The sequence below is a fragment of the Macrosteles quadrilineatus genome, unplaced genomic scaffold (assembly GCF_028750875.1).
Source record: "Macrosteles quadrilineatus isolate MER2022 unplaced genomic scaffold, UCM_ALF_1.0 Scaffold_5__1_contigs__length_97177068, whole genome shotgun sequence".
NCBI lineage: Eukaryota > Metazoa > Arthropoda > Insecta > Hemiptera > Cicadellidae > Macrosteles > Macrosteles quadrilineatus.
Genome location: NW_026542598.1, coordinates 41,334,795 through 41,351,132, shown reverse-complemented (window position 1 = coordinate 41,351,132; position 16,338 = coordinate 41,334,795). Strand labels below are relative to the sequence as shown.

The 16,338-nt window shown below is 34.0% G+C and overlaps 1 protein-coding gene across 1 annotated transcript; it reads left to right on the top strand.

Annotated features, from left to right (window-relative positions):
• Window positions 1-550: 550 nt before the first annotated feature.
• On the top strand, window positions 551-12,435 carry LOC128995981 (alpha-1A adrenergic receptor-like). The gene is made up of 6 exons (XM_054421082.1): window positions 551-614; window positions 6,230-6,411; window positions 7,522-7,671; window positions 8,327-8,514; window positions 10,163-10,273; window positions 11,659-12,435. Exons 1-6 carry the CDS (start codon window positions 598-600, stop codon window positions 12,145-12,147), a joined length of 1,137 nt encoding a protein of 378 aa, XP_054277057.1. The 5' UTR covers window positions 551-597; the 3' UTR covers window positions 12,148-12,435.
• Window positions 12,436-16,338: the final 3,903 nt, after the last annotated feature.

Below are 16,338 nucleotides of genomic sequence, written 5' to 3'. Positions count from 1 at the left end.
TTTCAGATCAAATAAGTGTTAGGCCAATAATTGAGGTTTTAAATAGTAGTCTATGGTTTGTAATGCAATTTATTTTACAATTGTAGGGTTTTAATGTTTCCACGAATGATTCCTTTCCTACAATGTCTTGAATCTGAATATAACATCGAACATAGAATTCTGCGTACCGGTACTTCTTACAAATCAACTGAAGACCATATTTTATGACTGTAGGTTTGGATTTAAGCAGTCCTGAACAAAGAAACTCCATTAACAAAGCTAAACAGTAAACAGATGTCACGCAAAAAGTTTAATTGCACATTCAGCTTACAAAATAAAAATTACAAGCACGATGTATTGCATTTATATATTTATTTCATGGCATTTCACCAAACATTTTTTTTTTTAATAGAACCACCTCACTCTCACACATCACAAGACTACTAACGACCGTCTAGATCGTGGGTACACTTTAAAAAGCAAGTCACTTTGAAAAATGATTCTAATCTTTTGCGAGACTCGTTCCAATGAGTCGTTCAGTAGAACAACATCGGTAGTGGAGCTACAGGTGATCGCATGAAGGACTCGGAGAGCTGATAAGGACGATAAGGACCGAAGATGATGAGCTCGACAGGGTTAGTTGTGTTTGTACTATTTGTTTGTTTCCTCTATATTCTATTCTTGGTAGTCTAGGATTCAGGGGTCACTCACCCTTGGGGTTAGAGACTTAGAGATAACACTATTGATAAACCATAAAACCCCGAGGGGTGGTTTTGCTTGTATTTTCGAGCCTCAAAAATATTGTTATTTCCGGGAGTATTTTAACTATTTTTTTGTCACACTATCCAAATTCATTCAGCTCATCTATGAAAGGTCATGAATAAATTTTAGAAATAATAAACTCATGTTATTTCCGATTTTAAGAACAGTTTTTTATCATCTTAAGTTATAGGGGTGTTTTTCATAGTATGCCAATCTACCAATAATAAAATATCCATGGAATAAATCAAGAATTTTTATTCATCATAGGCGCTATGTACAATACATGCATCGGATGAACCATTAAAAAATCTAGTGGTAATGTGTTAATTAAGTGAATTACCATTTATGTGACATATTGTAGTCAAGGTAATAAAATAAAACCTAATTATTATAAGACAATTTACGACCCATATGTATAGGCTTATAAATAAATTTAAAAATAACAATTTGAAGTTTCCATAAATTTAAATACACAGTAATAATAGTAAACAAATAAATATAAAACATAGTTCGGCAATAACAGCTTGGTGTAGGCCCTACATAAGCTAATCTGAATATTAGAAGAAATAATCCTCAATAATAATGTACATGTTTACCCTCAAGATGTATTTTTAGGAAAAGTTAATACAATTCTGAAGCAGATAAATTACTTTAAAATCAGATTGTTTACTCTTTTGAGTAAACACTATGTTTGTATAGTATTTATTAGCAGTGTGTACTTATGCAGTTGTTAGTACAGGAACCCTTTAAACCATGATAGTCAATAAATAATAAGAGGTCAGAATAATAAGTATGGTAGACCTAAGAATGCCCACTTTTCTTACTGATTAGTTACATAGTCATCTAATTATAAACATTTGGGTAGGACAATTGATTGATTTTTATTTACAACACATAATAAGAGTAATAAATATGACAGAATATCTTATTTCACTAGAACTACCTCTTAAAATTTGTTTTTGGAGGGGTTTTTATTGATTATTGTTGTTTTTTTTTTTGGGGGGGGGGTTACTATACTATTCTATTATCATATAGAAGGTAAATATAGTAAACTGTATCAGAAACCTAACACATACTTCCTCCCTTTAGCTTGTCAACAATGTAAAAACCATTATCATGATTTTACCTATTAAATACCATACTTTCTCCGAGAGCATATGGTTGGTATTTTATGGGTAAAATCACAAAAGTTGCAATAACTCTTGAATAGTAATCTTTACAGTAAAGGTGGTTGTACCATTCTGTTTAGAATCATAAGAACTATAAAATTATAAACTTCTAAACTAAAAAAAACTAAACTACCGGCGCCGGACCCCGTGTGTAACGTTTTTAATGTATTGGCCATGTTTATAAATGTTTTTTCGTACCGTTCGTGTGTTATGTGTTTTTCGGTGTTTTCAAAAATTGACGACCTTCACGTGAGGAAAATGTTTTAACTTTTTGACCTTCACCTGATGATTTGCTCCACGAGCACGAAACTGCAGTAGTGACAAACTACACGCAAGGACCATATTGACAGAGGTAAACTAAACCATTATTATTAAAAAAAAACTAAGCAAAAATTTTAAAACTAAGCTTTTTTAAAAAAATTCTATTTTTTTTTAACAGTACCTAATTTTTACAGTAATAAGGGTTGAAAGGACTATTACATACAGTACTAAATTTTATCAAAATGGTTCAGGCCATTTTGAGAAAATTTGATTTTTCCATTATTTTATGGGAGAATCACACTATCTACAATAACTTTTGAACAGTAATTTTTGCAGTAGTGGTGGTTGTAAGGTTTTGTTTGGAGTTAAAAGGACTGTACCATAAAAATGTTAATCAAATGCGTTGAGGTTGTTTTTGAGAAAATTTGATTTCTCCCTGTTTTATGGGTTTTTATGAAAAATCACCATAAAAATAAAAATTACAAAAAAATCAAAAAGCGCCTGGATATACCATAGATTAGTACCCATACAAACCAAATTTCATCAAAACAGACCACAGGTACACATCCACACATACAGAGACATCACTTAAAAAAAAACACTTTTACTTTCTCCCCCTATACCATAGTATATGGAGAAAGTATTGTTTTCGTCAAAATTTTCGAGTTTGAGTTTTGAGTGGATATATTCGTTTTGGGTCCCCCTGGACCCAAAAAAGTGGTTTTCAAAGTGATGTCTCTGTGTGTGTGTGTGTGTGTGTGTCTGTGTGTCTGGATGTGTACAGAGCTAGAGACTACACCTGTGGGCCGATTTCGATGAAATTTGGTATGTAGGTTCTAATCCATGGTATCTCCAGGCGTTTTTTTCATTTTTTTGAAATTTTGATTTTTAATGGGGATTTTCCCATAAAAACCCATAAAAAACCGGAAAAATTGGATTTTCTCAAAAATGGCCCGAACGATTTTGATAAAAATTTAGTAAGTTGTAGCCCTTTAAATTCTGAATAAAATGGTACAAATCCCATTTCTGTAAAAATTACGGTTCAAAAGTTATGGTCAAATATGTTATTTTTCCATAAAAACCCCATAAAATAACAATACCCCCGCCGCAGCAAACCTGCAGACTAAGCGAATTTCCATTTGACTGATTGGATTTACACTGAAATGTCTACTTAAAAATATAACATTTATTCCGGATTTAAATAGAATTAGTTTAACACGTACTTAGGTTTGCTGCATCAGGGAGGGTAAAATTGTTTTTTTTTTGTAAAATGTTAATAGTTAGTAAGAAATAAAAACATTTTCCAAATGTGATCAAAATATGTTCATAAACAAGCAAACTACAACAGTTTACTTATTCTCCATAAGAATAACATGGGAATTTTAAATTTACAATTTTTTGGAATTTTCTCCGTAACCGTTAGGCGCATAATAACGCTTCAATATACTAAATTATTTGTTTTTTTAAGCTCTACAAAATGGTTTGGAAATAAATTGCAAAATTTTAAGTTTTTTGGGTCAAAAATGGGAAAAACCTATTTTTACCCCATAAAACCCCCCGTAAACACCCGTTCACATGGTCCGATCATGCTGGATCGCGAACTCGTTCGAATAAACGTAGGTTTACACGTTTGTACCAAATTTCATCAAAATCGGATCATTTTTGCTTGAGTTATCGTGCTGACGGACACATATATATATATATATATATATAAATATATAAATATATATATATATATATGAATTTGAACGGATGGTGTTTTTGGCCTCTAGGGACCTCAAAACGAAAAAAAAAATCGGTCCCGCGTCCAGGTCTTACCATGAGTACTACGGTAATAGCTTATTCCCTATATGGGAAATTCGCTAAAAAATAGGATTTTAGAAAAAAACCCGGTTTTGATTTATAATAGTATGATATGATCCTTACAATTTTGATAGTTTTTTTATTTTTAGAAATTTTTATTTTTAATGGGGATTTCACCATAAAACCCCATAAAATAACGGAAAAATAGGATTTTCCCAAAAATGGCCTTCAATTTTGATAAAAATTTAGTATGTTATAGTCCTTTATATTCGGAACAAAATGGTACAAATCCCATCTCTGTAAAAATTACGGTTCAAAAGTTATTGTAAATTATGTCATTTTCCCATAAAACCCCCATAAAATAACAGAAAAATTGGATTTTCCCAAAAATGGCCCGAACGATTTTGATAAAATTTAGTATGTTATAGTCCTTTAAATTCTGAACAAAATTTTACAAATCCCATTTCCGTATATTTACTCTCACCGCTTACAAATGATAAAGGTTGTTGACAAACTTATGGGAGAAAGTATGTGTCAGAATGCTGATACCGTTTATTTTGGGTTGTGTGAGACACAAACGGAATATACCCACCCAAAACTCAAACTCAAAAATTTTGACAAATACAATACTTTCTCCATATACTATGTATAGGGGGGAGAAAATAAAAATGGATAGGATTAACTGGGTGTGAATTGTGTAAAGATCAAAGAGTTTGTTTTCTCATTTGGTATATTTGAAAACTAGATAGGTCTAAATTTGATTGTTTTCAAGTGTTTGTTTGGGGTTTTTTTTGTGGAGGTTGCTGTACAAATAAACTATGATATGGGACTGGAAAGGTCATAAAACTACGTATTCAACCTAAATGCAAAAGTTTCACCCGAAATCAGTGTCCAAACTACAAACTGATTCAACAATTTAATTTTGAGGTTAATGTAAACTTACCATCCCTACATAACATCAAAAGGCCCTTTACTACATTGCGTGACCCAGACTGTCATACATGAAGCTTGCAGGTTACTTAATTAACTAAGAGGTCCTGCCCCCCCCCCCCCCAACCACCCTCATCTGATAACCAGCACCTTTATAATCTCATCTGTCCAGTGTGTTGACTCATTTGCTAAATGAGATGTAGCAAGGGTGAACCAGGGAAAATTATCTCATGATTCTTCCCTGTGAGATCATTACCTTTATAATAGAAAGAAGTTAAATAAATAAAAGATAAATGGCGTGGTGCTGGATATCCAAGTTTAATGTGATTTCAACTAACCTATGGATAGTTCTAATTTAGTTTATAATTAAGTTCATAGTTTTTTGGGTGTTAAATGTTTTGGAATGAGTTCAAAATAGGTGGACACGGTTTTTAAACAAGTTTTTATTTACAATCTGTATTCTGCGTAATCATTGTGGTAAAAAAATTCGGAGAAATTAATTGTTAAGGTTATTTGATATAAATAATGGTAATTGATTGAAAAATAATGTGTCTTGCAGCCTTATGAACAAACTTTGTCACTTTATTCAGAATGTCAAAAGAAACAAAAAATGTAATAACATGTACCGGTATCCTATCTCATTCAGTTTTCAGTCTATCTGCCTGTATGTGATTTTACAAAAACATTTATAACTCCTTAACTATTTGAGCTACAGCGTTGAAATTCTGTAAAAATGTTTATCTTATTGACCACTAATTCTTCCCAAAATATAAATAAAAACTCTTGAAACATTTAAAAATTGCGGCTTTTAATATTTGATGCCAAATTCCTGTTAATTTAACAAAATATTTGCAAGACAATGATATCTTATAAGCTTAGTTTGGATAAAGAATAACTGAGAAATTGATATTGTTTTACTCCATTTAAACAATGTTAAAAAGTAGTTTTATCAATTTAACATTATGCCCCTCGACTTGCAAGCATCGGATTTATATATTAACACAGGTAAAATGTCCATGGAAATAAACAAAGTGTTAATTAAGTTCTAAGACTATGGACTCTTGACTCCTTTGCACAGGCTTTGCCTATGTGGGAACCATCCATTTTTTACAAGTTGTATCCTGTATAACCCGGGCCACTTTTGTAAGTGGGGCGCAAAAGGTTTTAGGTTTTTTGGGGGTGCAAGTGAGAGAAAAAATCCCCCACAAGGGGGGCTCAATTATCTCTCGGGCCTGTGGCGCATCACATGCAAACCGCGGGGCTGTTTTAACAGTTTTTTCTTGGAATAAATTATTTTGATTTGATTTAATCAGATTGTTATCTAGGGGGCAGTATGTGTTGTCCAACACCAGTGTGCCAATGGGAGATATATCCCCTGTAACACTTGGACCCGAGGGAAGCAAGGTAGCTAGACTGCTGCTGGTTGTGGGACTGGCTACAGTGGGTAGTGTGGGCAATGTCTACATGATCAGTGCTGTCATCGTGGAGGACCATCTGAAGAAAACAGGTAAATCTTACGAGACAAGACGTAAAATGTAGCTAAAGTCTAGTGCCACAGTTACTTTTGACTGTCGTATATTCAGAGCAGTTATTATTACAGGTCTTCTGATGAATGGCTGACTCTCTGGTAGGACAGTTTACAAGATTAACTGGGGTATCTGGATTTGGAAAATATTTAAGGGGAATATAGCTAAAATTTAGATTCAAACTGGTTAATATAGATTTATCTTGAGTATAGTGATTATTTTAGAGGCTCTCATGAAGAAACGGGTTCAGTAACCATATCAGTTAATATAACCGTTTTACAAAATAGTCTGGAGAATTGGGTACAATCCCAAAATCCTGATATTTCTTCCAAATGAAAGGTCTGTAATCTAGATATATTTTGTCTTTTCTCTGGAGCAAGTGCTGACAGAACTTTTAAAACTGTTACTCCACTATCATAGCTAATAAATAGAAGTTGAGAAACCATGCTTTGTACTAAAGCTTCAATAACATTCTACACACTCCCATGGTGGATATACTTATAATTTTAACACGATCCCTTCCAGCCGTCACACTCCTCTATGTAAAGGTAGTGAATGTGTCAAAAAATAACACTGATCAAAGGACAAGCAGTAACATCACGAGAAATGCAACCTGAATAATACTTCGTTCACAAAATTTAGATGGTTTGAAAGGAATTCTGTCCTCTCCGATTGCGAACTATGAAACAACAGCTAAACACGCTAAAAAAGTGGTGGGGAGACATAGGAATACATCCCCTTATCACATGGACTGCTGAAAATGTTTAATTATTGCGTTCCAAATATGCTACATTCACACAATGAAATTAATATTAATAATCACAAATTGGGTCTACTGTATGGATTGGAAGGTGGTGAACACGCAATGAAATGGGGAGAACTGCCCTATGCGCACAAGTGATTCTCACCAGTAAATGCTGAGCTCACACTGAAGCAATAAAATACGTGTCGGTAAGGGCTTGGATCCGCACTTTCAGCACTAGTTTTGCGGGGCATGGATCCACGCCATGCGCAGTCAATGTGTTAAACCGCCCAAATTTTGCAAATGGACTATAATTGGAGGCATGAACTAAAGTATAGTTTGTTTGCAGGTAATACATTTCTGGTAAACATAGCCCTGGCAGATTTGCTGGTGACTGGTATTGTGATGCCTGCGTCTGCTGTAGTCATCTTGGCTGGACTACCAGACTCCCCCCCTGTCTGTCACGTGCAATGGTTCCTGGCTATACTCTGCTGGATAGGTAAGTTCATGACAGATTGACGACGATGGCATTTTTTTTTTTTTTATCACGGTGTCATTATAGTTTATTTATGTACTACGAGTTCAACTACGTCCATTTCTATTCTAGCTTTACCATGGGGATGGAGTGTCTAGTTCTATCAATAGACAAATATTTTACTTTTGACTATATTTCTGGTGGGACCTTATAGCTGTTCACGACACATCAACTATCTTAGTTATTAAAATCCATGTTTTATGCCCCTGAGATGTAACGTAACTAAAAAGTAGTGTTTGGTCAATCAACATAAGTTGTAACTGTTGAGGCAGTTTCGGTATCACAATGCCATCATCAGACATTCAAATCTTGCCTGATGCAGCATCGTCAAAGTTAGAACACATAACGCACTTGAATATTTACTTTATGAATAAAAATTACAAATCAAACAGGCCTGTAGCACACTTGATACTGGTTGACCATTGTCACGATCTGAGCAAACGACCCGGGAACGAACTAGGAATCTTCCAGTCAGCATCCCTTTAAATGATTCCATCTATACCTTTAATTAAATTTATAACCATTAAAAAACTATGTTACTTCATTTTCAAAGTTGATATCATTGAAAACCCCTTTTTCAATGAACTCAAGTCATGTTTTCTACCATGTTTGATCTCAGTGACTGTGCTCACTCTACTGGCTGTGTCGGTGGAAAACTACGCTCGTCTATGCTCCAGACCCGAGCGCTACGCTCTACTGACCCCGTCGAGTGTCACGCTGGTCGTGCTGTGTATCTGGATCCTCGGCACCGGAGCGACTGTCGCTCAGTCTGTCTACGATCTTGGGCCTGACTACTGCGGCAGAAAGGTATCTACTTGTCACGTTCCAATGTAAACAGTTGATTTTCCATCTTTGTATAGAATCCAATGTATGTGTTTGTTTGTCCTTTACGCGTTACCAAACCGGCCATCCGATCGGGATGAAACTTTGGGAATTTGTTCTATAAACTCCCAGGAAGGGTTCTGTCCCAATCCCGTTCTTGAACTCCTTTGGAGATCTGCCCCAGTGGATCTGGAACTTCTCATATTGAATATTTCAACACTTGATGGATTTGAAATTAAACTGCTTCGCCAAGAATAAAAGCCAGTAGAGAAATGGAGGATGATGAACATTGAATCCCTATGCTAAGCTGAAAGGTACAATATTAATATTTGAATAAATAATAAACCAATTTAAACACATGTTTTTTTATTCCAAAAAGATTTCTGGAGCAAAAAAAATCTAAATTCGACCAAACAAGTGAAACGATAAAAATCCAATTTTTTTACGTAACCAAAAAGAGCTTTAGATCAAGATTAAGTTTAACTAACCGGGTGCTTGCTTTGTAACTATTAAAGAGCAATTCAGTAATCAATATGTAGAATTTGAATAAATCAATGCTGAACGCATAGCTGTGATTTCGTTTATAAGTGACAAAGTCTTTATAAGAATTTCCAGTGCAGTAAAGTCCCTAAATATTTTTTTCGCAAAGCAAAGTAAATTAGTACAACCCTATCTATGCCTATACTTTCAACTAGATACTGACCTATATGAATCTATGGCTAAGTAATCAAATTAATGATGGTCTAAGTAGCTAAAGAAAGCTATATTACATATAACAAAAAAACCAAAGCTAACAGTTAGTATTATAAATGGAAATAATCCAATTGTGAGATTCTCTTCTAAAAGAAAATACCCCGCCGCAGCAAACCTGCAGACTTAGCGAATTTCCATTTGCCTGATTGGATTTAAACTAAAATGTCTCCTTAAAAATATCACACTTATTCCCTATTTAAACAGAATTAGTTTAGTGAGTACTTAGGTTTGCTGCAACAGGGAGGGTAAAAATTTTTTTAATGTAAAATGTTAAAAAGTACTGTGGTTTAGTACAAAATGTATTTTTCAAATTTGATCAAAATATGTTCATAAACAAGCAAACTACAACAGTTGACTTATTCTCCATAAGAATAACATGGGAATTTAAAATTACAATTTTTTTGAATTTTCTCCGTAACAGTTAGGCGCATTATAACGCTTCAATATACTAAATTATTTGTTTTTTTAAGCTCTACAAAATGGTTTAAAAAGAAATTGTGAAATTTTGTGTTTTTATGGTCAAAAATGGGAAAAACCTATTTTTACCCCATAAAACCCCCCATAAACACCCGTTCCCATAGTCCGATCATGCTGGTTCGCGAACTCATTCAAGTTTATCCCGCCTTACACCTTTAAACCAAATTTTATGAAAATCGGACAAAAATTACTCAAGTTATCGTGCGGATGGACACATATATATATATATATATATATCTATATATAGATATATAAAAATTTGAACGAATGGTGTTTTTGGCCTCTGGGGACATCAAAATGAAAAAGTAAATCGGTCCCGGGCTTAGGTCTTACCATGAGACCTACGGTAATAGCTACTTCCCTATAGGGAAATTCGCTAAAAAAACAAATAAATTTGTTAAAGAAGGAGGATGAAGAAGAGGGAATGCAGAGGAACCATGCAGCAGTGGCAACAACCGTCGTGGCAATCATCGCTTTATTCACCTCCGCCTTCTACCTAGCAGCCACTTACCAGGTTTGCCAACATACCATATAAATTAATTAAGCATTATGTTACCAGTTACAACTACAGTGGAACCTCGATAACAAGTGACCCTTGATAACATATTGTGTAGTTCACTTAGATTTTATCTACCCCTTATCACATGTTATAAAAAAACCTTGATAACAAGTATTACTTAATAATCCCCAAGAGAGTCTTGTTATCGAGGTTCTAATGTATCTGTAAAACTGCAACACACTTGTGTCTAAGTGACCTGAGTTCATTTTCCTAAATTTATAAAAAAATATGTACTAAATAAAAAGTTATTTGCAGTAATTTTAAAAAGTTACTAGTCCCCTTACTGTATAAACATTGCGCCATCACACTAAACCAAGTTTAGCGTTGTTTTCATCTGGGTGTGGAATCGCGTTGACCTAGTTTGAAATGCTCATAACGAGCCATCATTTACTAAATAACTCTAACTCAGAGTTTCAACCCACAGTAACAAGACTGAATCTACACTTAAATTTCCAGGAGCTAGCCATATTAATTCAAGGTTGAAAAGGCCTACTTCTTACAGGGAAGTTCCGTTGTTGGATCGAGGGGATTAAGTTCTTATTTCAGCCACATGTATCCCGGACATTGTCCAGGTTCTAAGGGAGAAGAATTGATTATCAGCTAGCGAGCAGTTTATAATGTTGCATGACAGATATTAATTGGTGTCACCATAATTACACACTGCTAACTGTTTACACTGTTTAAAGTAATATTTTATGAATGTAAGTTATTTGTAGATTGATGTGTAGTCACATAAAATATTCTGATGCTTTATACTCACTCAATTATTTAGAAACTTCAATATAGCATTGTTGTTGGATACTATTACAAAATTTGGTTCAAGGGGTCAAATTTAACAGCTATCATTGGCTTAAATAGATGGAGATTCCTGACTGGATTGAGTTGGTAGTGTAAGAACAAACATTTCAAGATAAGAAAGTGGGGTGTGTTGCTAGTCTGGTGGTTATCGTCTCAGACTTCAGTGGAGGGAAGGGTTCAATCCCAGGCATATCCAAAAACGCTTGATGCGTTTAGACAGCTTTCCCTGAAAAGTATTTGTAACAACTTAACTAATAGCCACTAGCATAGAAATACGAAAATGTTTCACTTTACTGAGCATTTTTTATAGTAAAGTATCTTTGTGTTAGCTTAAATCTAAGGGATACAAATATTAGACATAAATAAATAAACATTTCTCAAAGAGTTAATTTTTTTGCAGACTACTTAAAAGGTGTTTCTAACAGTAACTGCTGACTTTAACACGATCACTACATGTTAAAGGTGTTATCTGCCTAAGGAAATATTTTTCACAACAATATTAAATTCAGATAACACTGTAAAGCCCATACAAATGTCCCCAGGTGCGTTCTGCTCATCTCAACCCTAGCTTCAAGCCTCCGCTAGCCTTCACCTGGGACTACTCTTTAATGAAGACAAACATCTCTAGTTTCATCCTCTTCTTCGCGTTCTGGCTCCCCTTCGGCATCGTCCTGGCGATCGACTCCTCCCACCAGGTTTCGTCCAAACTCTTCTACATCCTCGCGTGGTTTGCACTCAGCAAGTCCTGCGTGAACAACATTCTCTACGCAGCTTGCAACCGTCACTTCCGCAGCGCCTACCTCAACCTCTTCCACTACTGTTGTTGCAAGACTACCGTAGCTTTCTCCAGGCGGCCACGAGGAGAAGTCAGACCCTCGGGAGATGTCCGGGTTCACATCATCCCTGGATACAACATGTACTCCTACACCAGCCCCCAGCGGGCCAGTAGGGAGAGTAAGTCCTCGGGTAAACGAGGATCCAATTCATCTCGCTCCCAGCGAGCCAACGGTAGAGAAGTCTACCAGTTATGATCTGTGTTATGTTAAAGCTTCCCAATGTTTGTATAGCTGATGTTGCGAAAACTTTGTGGTTGAAAATAATGTGTTTCACAATGAAAATATTCAATCAGCTTTACATATGAGTAATGTGTAATTTGAAAATTGCAAACAACCAAACTAGTTCTAAACGGGTGAAAGGCTAAACATCATGCAAGCTAAAAGGTATAAAAATGTAAAGTGTTTGAACCTTTGACTATGTATAGATAGACATTCCCATTTTAAGCAGTAGGTGGTTTTCTGGATAAACCAAACGTACTTAAATTGTTTACTGACAAGAGTGTATTGATCTAAGCCACTGATTTACACCAACTTTTTAACCAAGCAAAACTAAAAATACTTATTGCAAACTATATCATCTTAAATGTGACTAGGTATTGAATAGAGTTTAAGACTGTAGCGCTCTCTTTGATTGGCTGATTCAACTACGTTCTTCTGGGAACAAATTGTCTACAGCTGGTCTATATCGATGGGATGTCTATTAAAGTATGAAAAATTCATTATAATGAGTACTACACGTGATCGTAAGATTGCATACAAGTAAACGCATAAAAAAGTTGATTGTAATTTTTACAAGCTAAATAATACAAACGAATTAAATGTTTGAATCCAATTACAACTGTCCAAGAGTATAAAAGCTCTGCTTACAAGAAAAAAATACCTTATGATGTCATGTCTTATGTTACCTGAAAGTTTTAACACGATATATTCAACCACCAAGATTGGTTTGTGCTATATTTGTATGTTGAATGTTAAATGTTGTAACGTCCATTACTCGCATCTCCATAACAGCTTGTGTACAAGAATCGTCGGTTCAGCTCAACATGAAGCACAAAAACGTTTTTCCCGCTAATCTACAGTACTTTTACACTAAAAGGTATATTTTTATAAAATGTTTTTACGTTATATAGAACACTTGTGGACCAATAATGTACTCGAGATGTTTTTCATTATCTTGAACTGTGGAATGTTAGATTAAGATGCTATTTTAGGAAATTTTATGCTTAAGGTTCAATAGAAGATGCCGATGTAATTGTTCGATGAATTGTTTTAGATCAATAGACGAAGAAATTTGACAGGGTAAACAGTATTCTAAATGTTAGTACAGTTTTACAATACAGTTTCAAACTGTCTTTAGAATTTTAAGACAAGTTTGTATATTAAACCAACATCTAGTTTCATTACCAACATTATCGTTCTAAAGTTTGTACGGCAATTTTTAGGCAAAATCTTTTAAAATAGACTTTCTAATTTCAATAGTATTTCAGAAATCTTATTAATCAAGTAAAAACTATGATTAAATTACTATGATGGATAACTTGATCAAATTAGTAAAAGAAAAACCAACTAATCCATATACTTAAATCATAATCATGTTAATTAGCACATGTACAGAGATTAAATTATTAGAATAACCTCTAAGTTTGGTACACCGGTAGTTAAAACGCATTCAATAACCTCATTTTTCGGGAGAATGTTTAACTAATTTGTATTAAAAGACTTAACACTTTGATTTAGTCAAACAATGATTTCTGTTCTTTGACTATTTTTATATTACTGAATGAATTGATTGGATTAGTTATCGATTGAATTGATTTGCAACCAAACAAAACTAAACATAATAACGTTGCTCTAAAACTATATTGTGTAAACTGTAGCAAAAAAGTTTCACAAACCGTCCCATTCTTGATTAAATTTAAACGTCCTTAAAAATCCATCTAAAACCAAAAGTGATAAGTTAATTCTATGATACAAGAGTCTGAATCAATCTTTATACACGTTTTACAATATTTCTACATAGATAAGAACTCTCTAGTGAACTGTGATAACATAGATTGCTAAAAGTGATAGTGAGCATTTATAACTATGTATTTAGATTAGAAATTTTATAAAATGTTTTGTTTGGCTTTAATACTACAGTACTTGACGAGAGATATTTTTCCATGTTTGCACTGGCATTCTGTAACTAAAGTAACTCAATCAATTTCCTTGACATTTTTAGACAAATTATTGGGCGACTACCCTAAAACAAGGTATACATGGTATATGTGAATTGCAGATCGAAAATTTTGTACTTTATCCCAAGTTCAGTAACCAGTTATGAGATAGTGGTGCTATTACCATTACTAACAATATGTTTATTTGAGGCTACTTGCCTTTTTTCATTGCCTAAGTTCTTGAGCTGAGTTTGTATTTATCCTATAACATTTCACCAGCTTGTATGGCATCTTCAGGGCGTCCTTCTATAACACTAACAATAAATCATTTATCTATTGTCCATTTCGACAAAATATTTACATTTCTACAGTGTTCAATAGAAGACCTCCTGAAAACTACACATGAGTTGGCAAAGTATAAGGTGAACACAAACCTTAGCTCAAGAACGAAGGCAAAGAAAGGTAATTAATTTAATTCAAGTTCTTGAAACTTGCATTAACAAAAAAAATATTGTCTTGAGGGGTTATGTTGTCTGTCTTCACAACCCTCAAGAAGGCGCTGAAGTAAATTTTACTTATTTTAGTACAATTGTTTTTTTTTTTATTGAGAAGGGTTAGTATTTTGGGAAAACTGAGCATTTTGCATATCCTGATGTTTTTGAAACGGCTAGTACCACTGAGACAGCCATATGGATCCTTAGACTTATGGAGGCCTCTTTACAGCAAGTTGAACTAAGAATAGACCTGTGGGCTGGCTAGTCAAGCATGAATAACGAATCGTGCATTAATAAATAAGCGCTTTGTTAATGACAACAAAAAGCGAGGGCCTTAACGCTGAGATTTAATGCATCAAAACCATCCAGTGTTATTTCTGTACATAACACATTTATTTAGTTTTTTTCATTTAACCTCAAATCATATGACGTCCTAAAAATAGTGATCTGAAATAAGCTACAGTAATATTAAAATTTCTCAACATAGTCCCTAGACTATTATATCCAACAAGTGATACCACAGGCCTCCTAAATTCAGTGCTACGTCACTGTTTGTGATTCGAGACCACTTTACAAATATTCTTTTAACTGCACAAACACCAGATATGAGGTTAAATTTTCCATCCGCAACACTAAAAATGTTGCCTCTAGTTTGTATTCAATCTATCGGGTATGCATTGTAAATTAATTGTAACTTTAATGTTGAATGGTTTATGTGGATGTAGTGTTATCCTTGATGGTCTGTGTAGTTGTTTTGGCAAACCTGGGATTTAATTTGGTTGCAGTGGCAACACTGGGATTTAATTTGGTTGTAGTGGCAACACTGGGAGTTAATGTGGTTGTAGTGGCAACACTGGGATTTAATTTGGTTGTTGTGGCAACACTAGGATTTAATTTGGTTGTAGTGGCAACCCTGGGATTTAATGTGGTTGTAGTGGCAACCCTGGTTTCAACAAGTGCCTCTGCCTCTGCCCTGCCTTCATGTTGCTTGTATTTACATTTTCATTTGCTATGTACTTGTACTTATAAAACGAGTCTTACCTCTCTTAGCCCATTATTTATGAACCTTTATACTTTTTAGAAATATGTACGACAAAAGGGTAAAAAACATTTTTGAGTTAAGTAAAGAGTGTAACACATTGTACAACGGCCTGTGTTTCAGGATTTTTGTTGGGATAACATTAATAACAGTTTTATTTGAATTGGTAAAAGTCCATCCTGGTAGTTGAAAGAAACAAATGTAAAATATTCCCTTCAAATTATGAGATGTATTTCTTATCTAAATAACATTAATTTTAATGAGTACCTACTTAAGTTTGCTGTTACAGAGAAGGTAAGAAGGTGAGCTTTTTATTGAAATGTTGATAGCTGAGTATGAAATAAACAAATTTATCAAATTCGATTAAACTATAACCATCCATAAACAAGCAAACCATATTTTAATTATTATCCATAAGAATAACATGAGAATTTTTTATTCACAGTTTTTCGGAATTTTCTTAGTACCTAACCGTTTTTCATACAACAATTTCTGAAAAAAAAACTAAAAAATAAAACTAAAATAAAAAAAATAAAAAATAAAATATTATTTTTCATAAATTCTGAAAAAAATATGTTTTAAGGGTTGAAAATGTTATGTTTACTGCAATAACAAAGTACTCTCGGTAAAAATTATAAATAATTGTTGTTTCTTTTACCTCAGGCGTAAATGTGATGACACCTAACAAGTTTATGAC

Bases quoted from the DNA above. Each gene is read 5' to 3' on its own strand.
- LOC128995981 (XM_054421082.1), top strand. The intron at 7,672-8,326 runs GTAAGTTCATGA...GTTTGATCTCAG, and splicing joins GGCTATACTCTGCTGGATAG to TGACTGTGCTCACTCTACTG. The intron at 10,274-11,658 runs GTTTGCCAACAT...AAATGTCCCCAG, and splicing joins ACCTAGCAGCCACTTACCAG to GTGCGTTCTGCTCATCTCAA.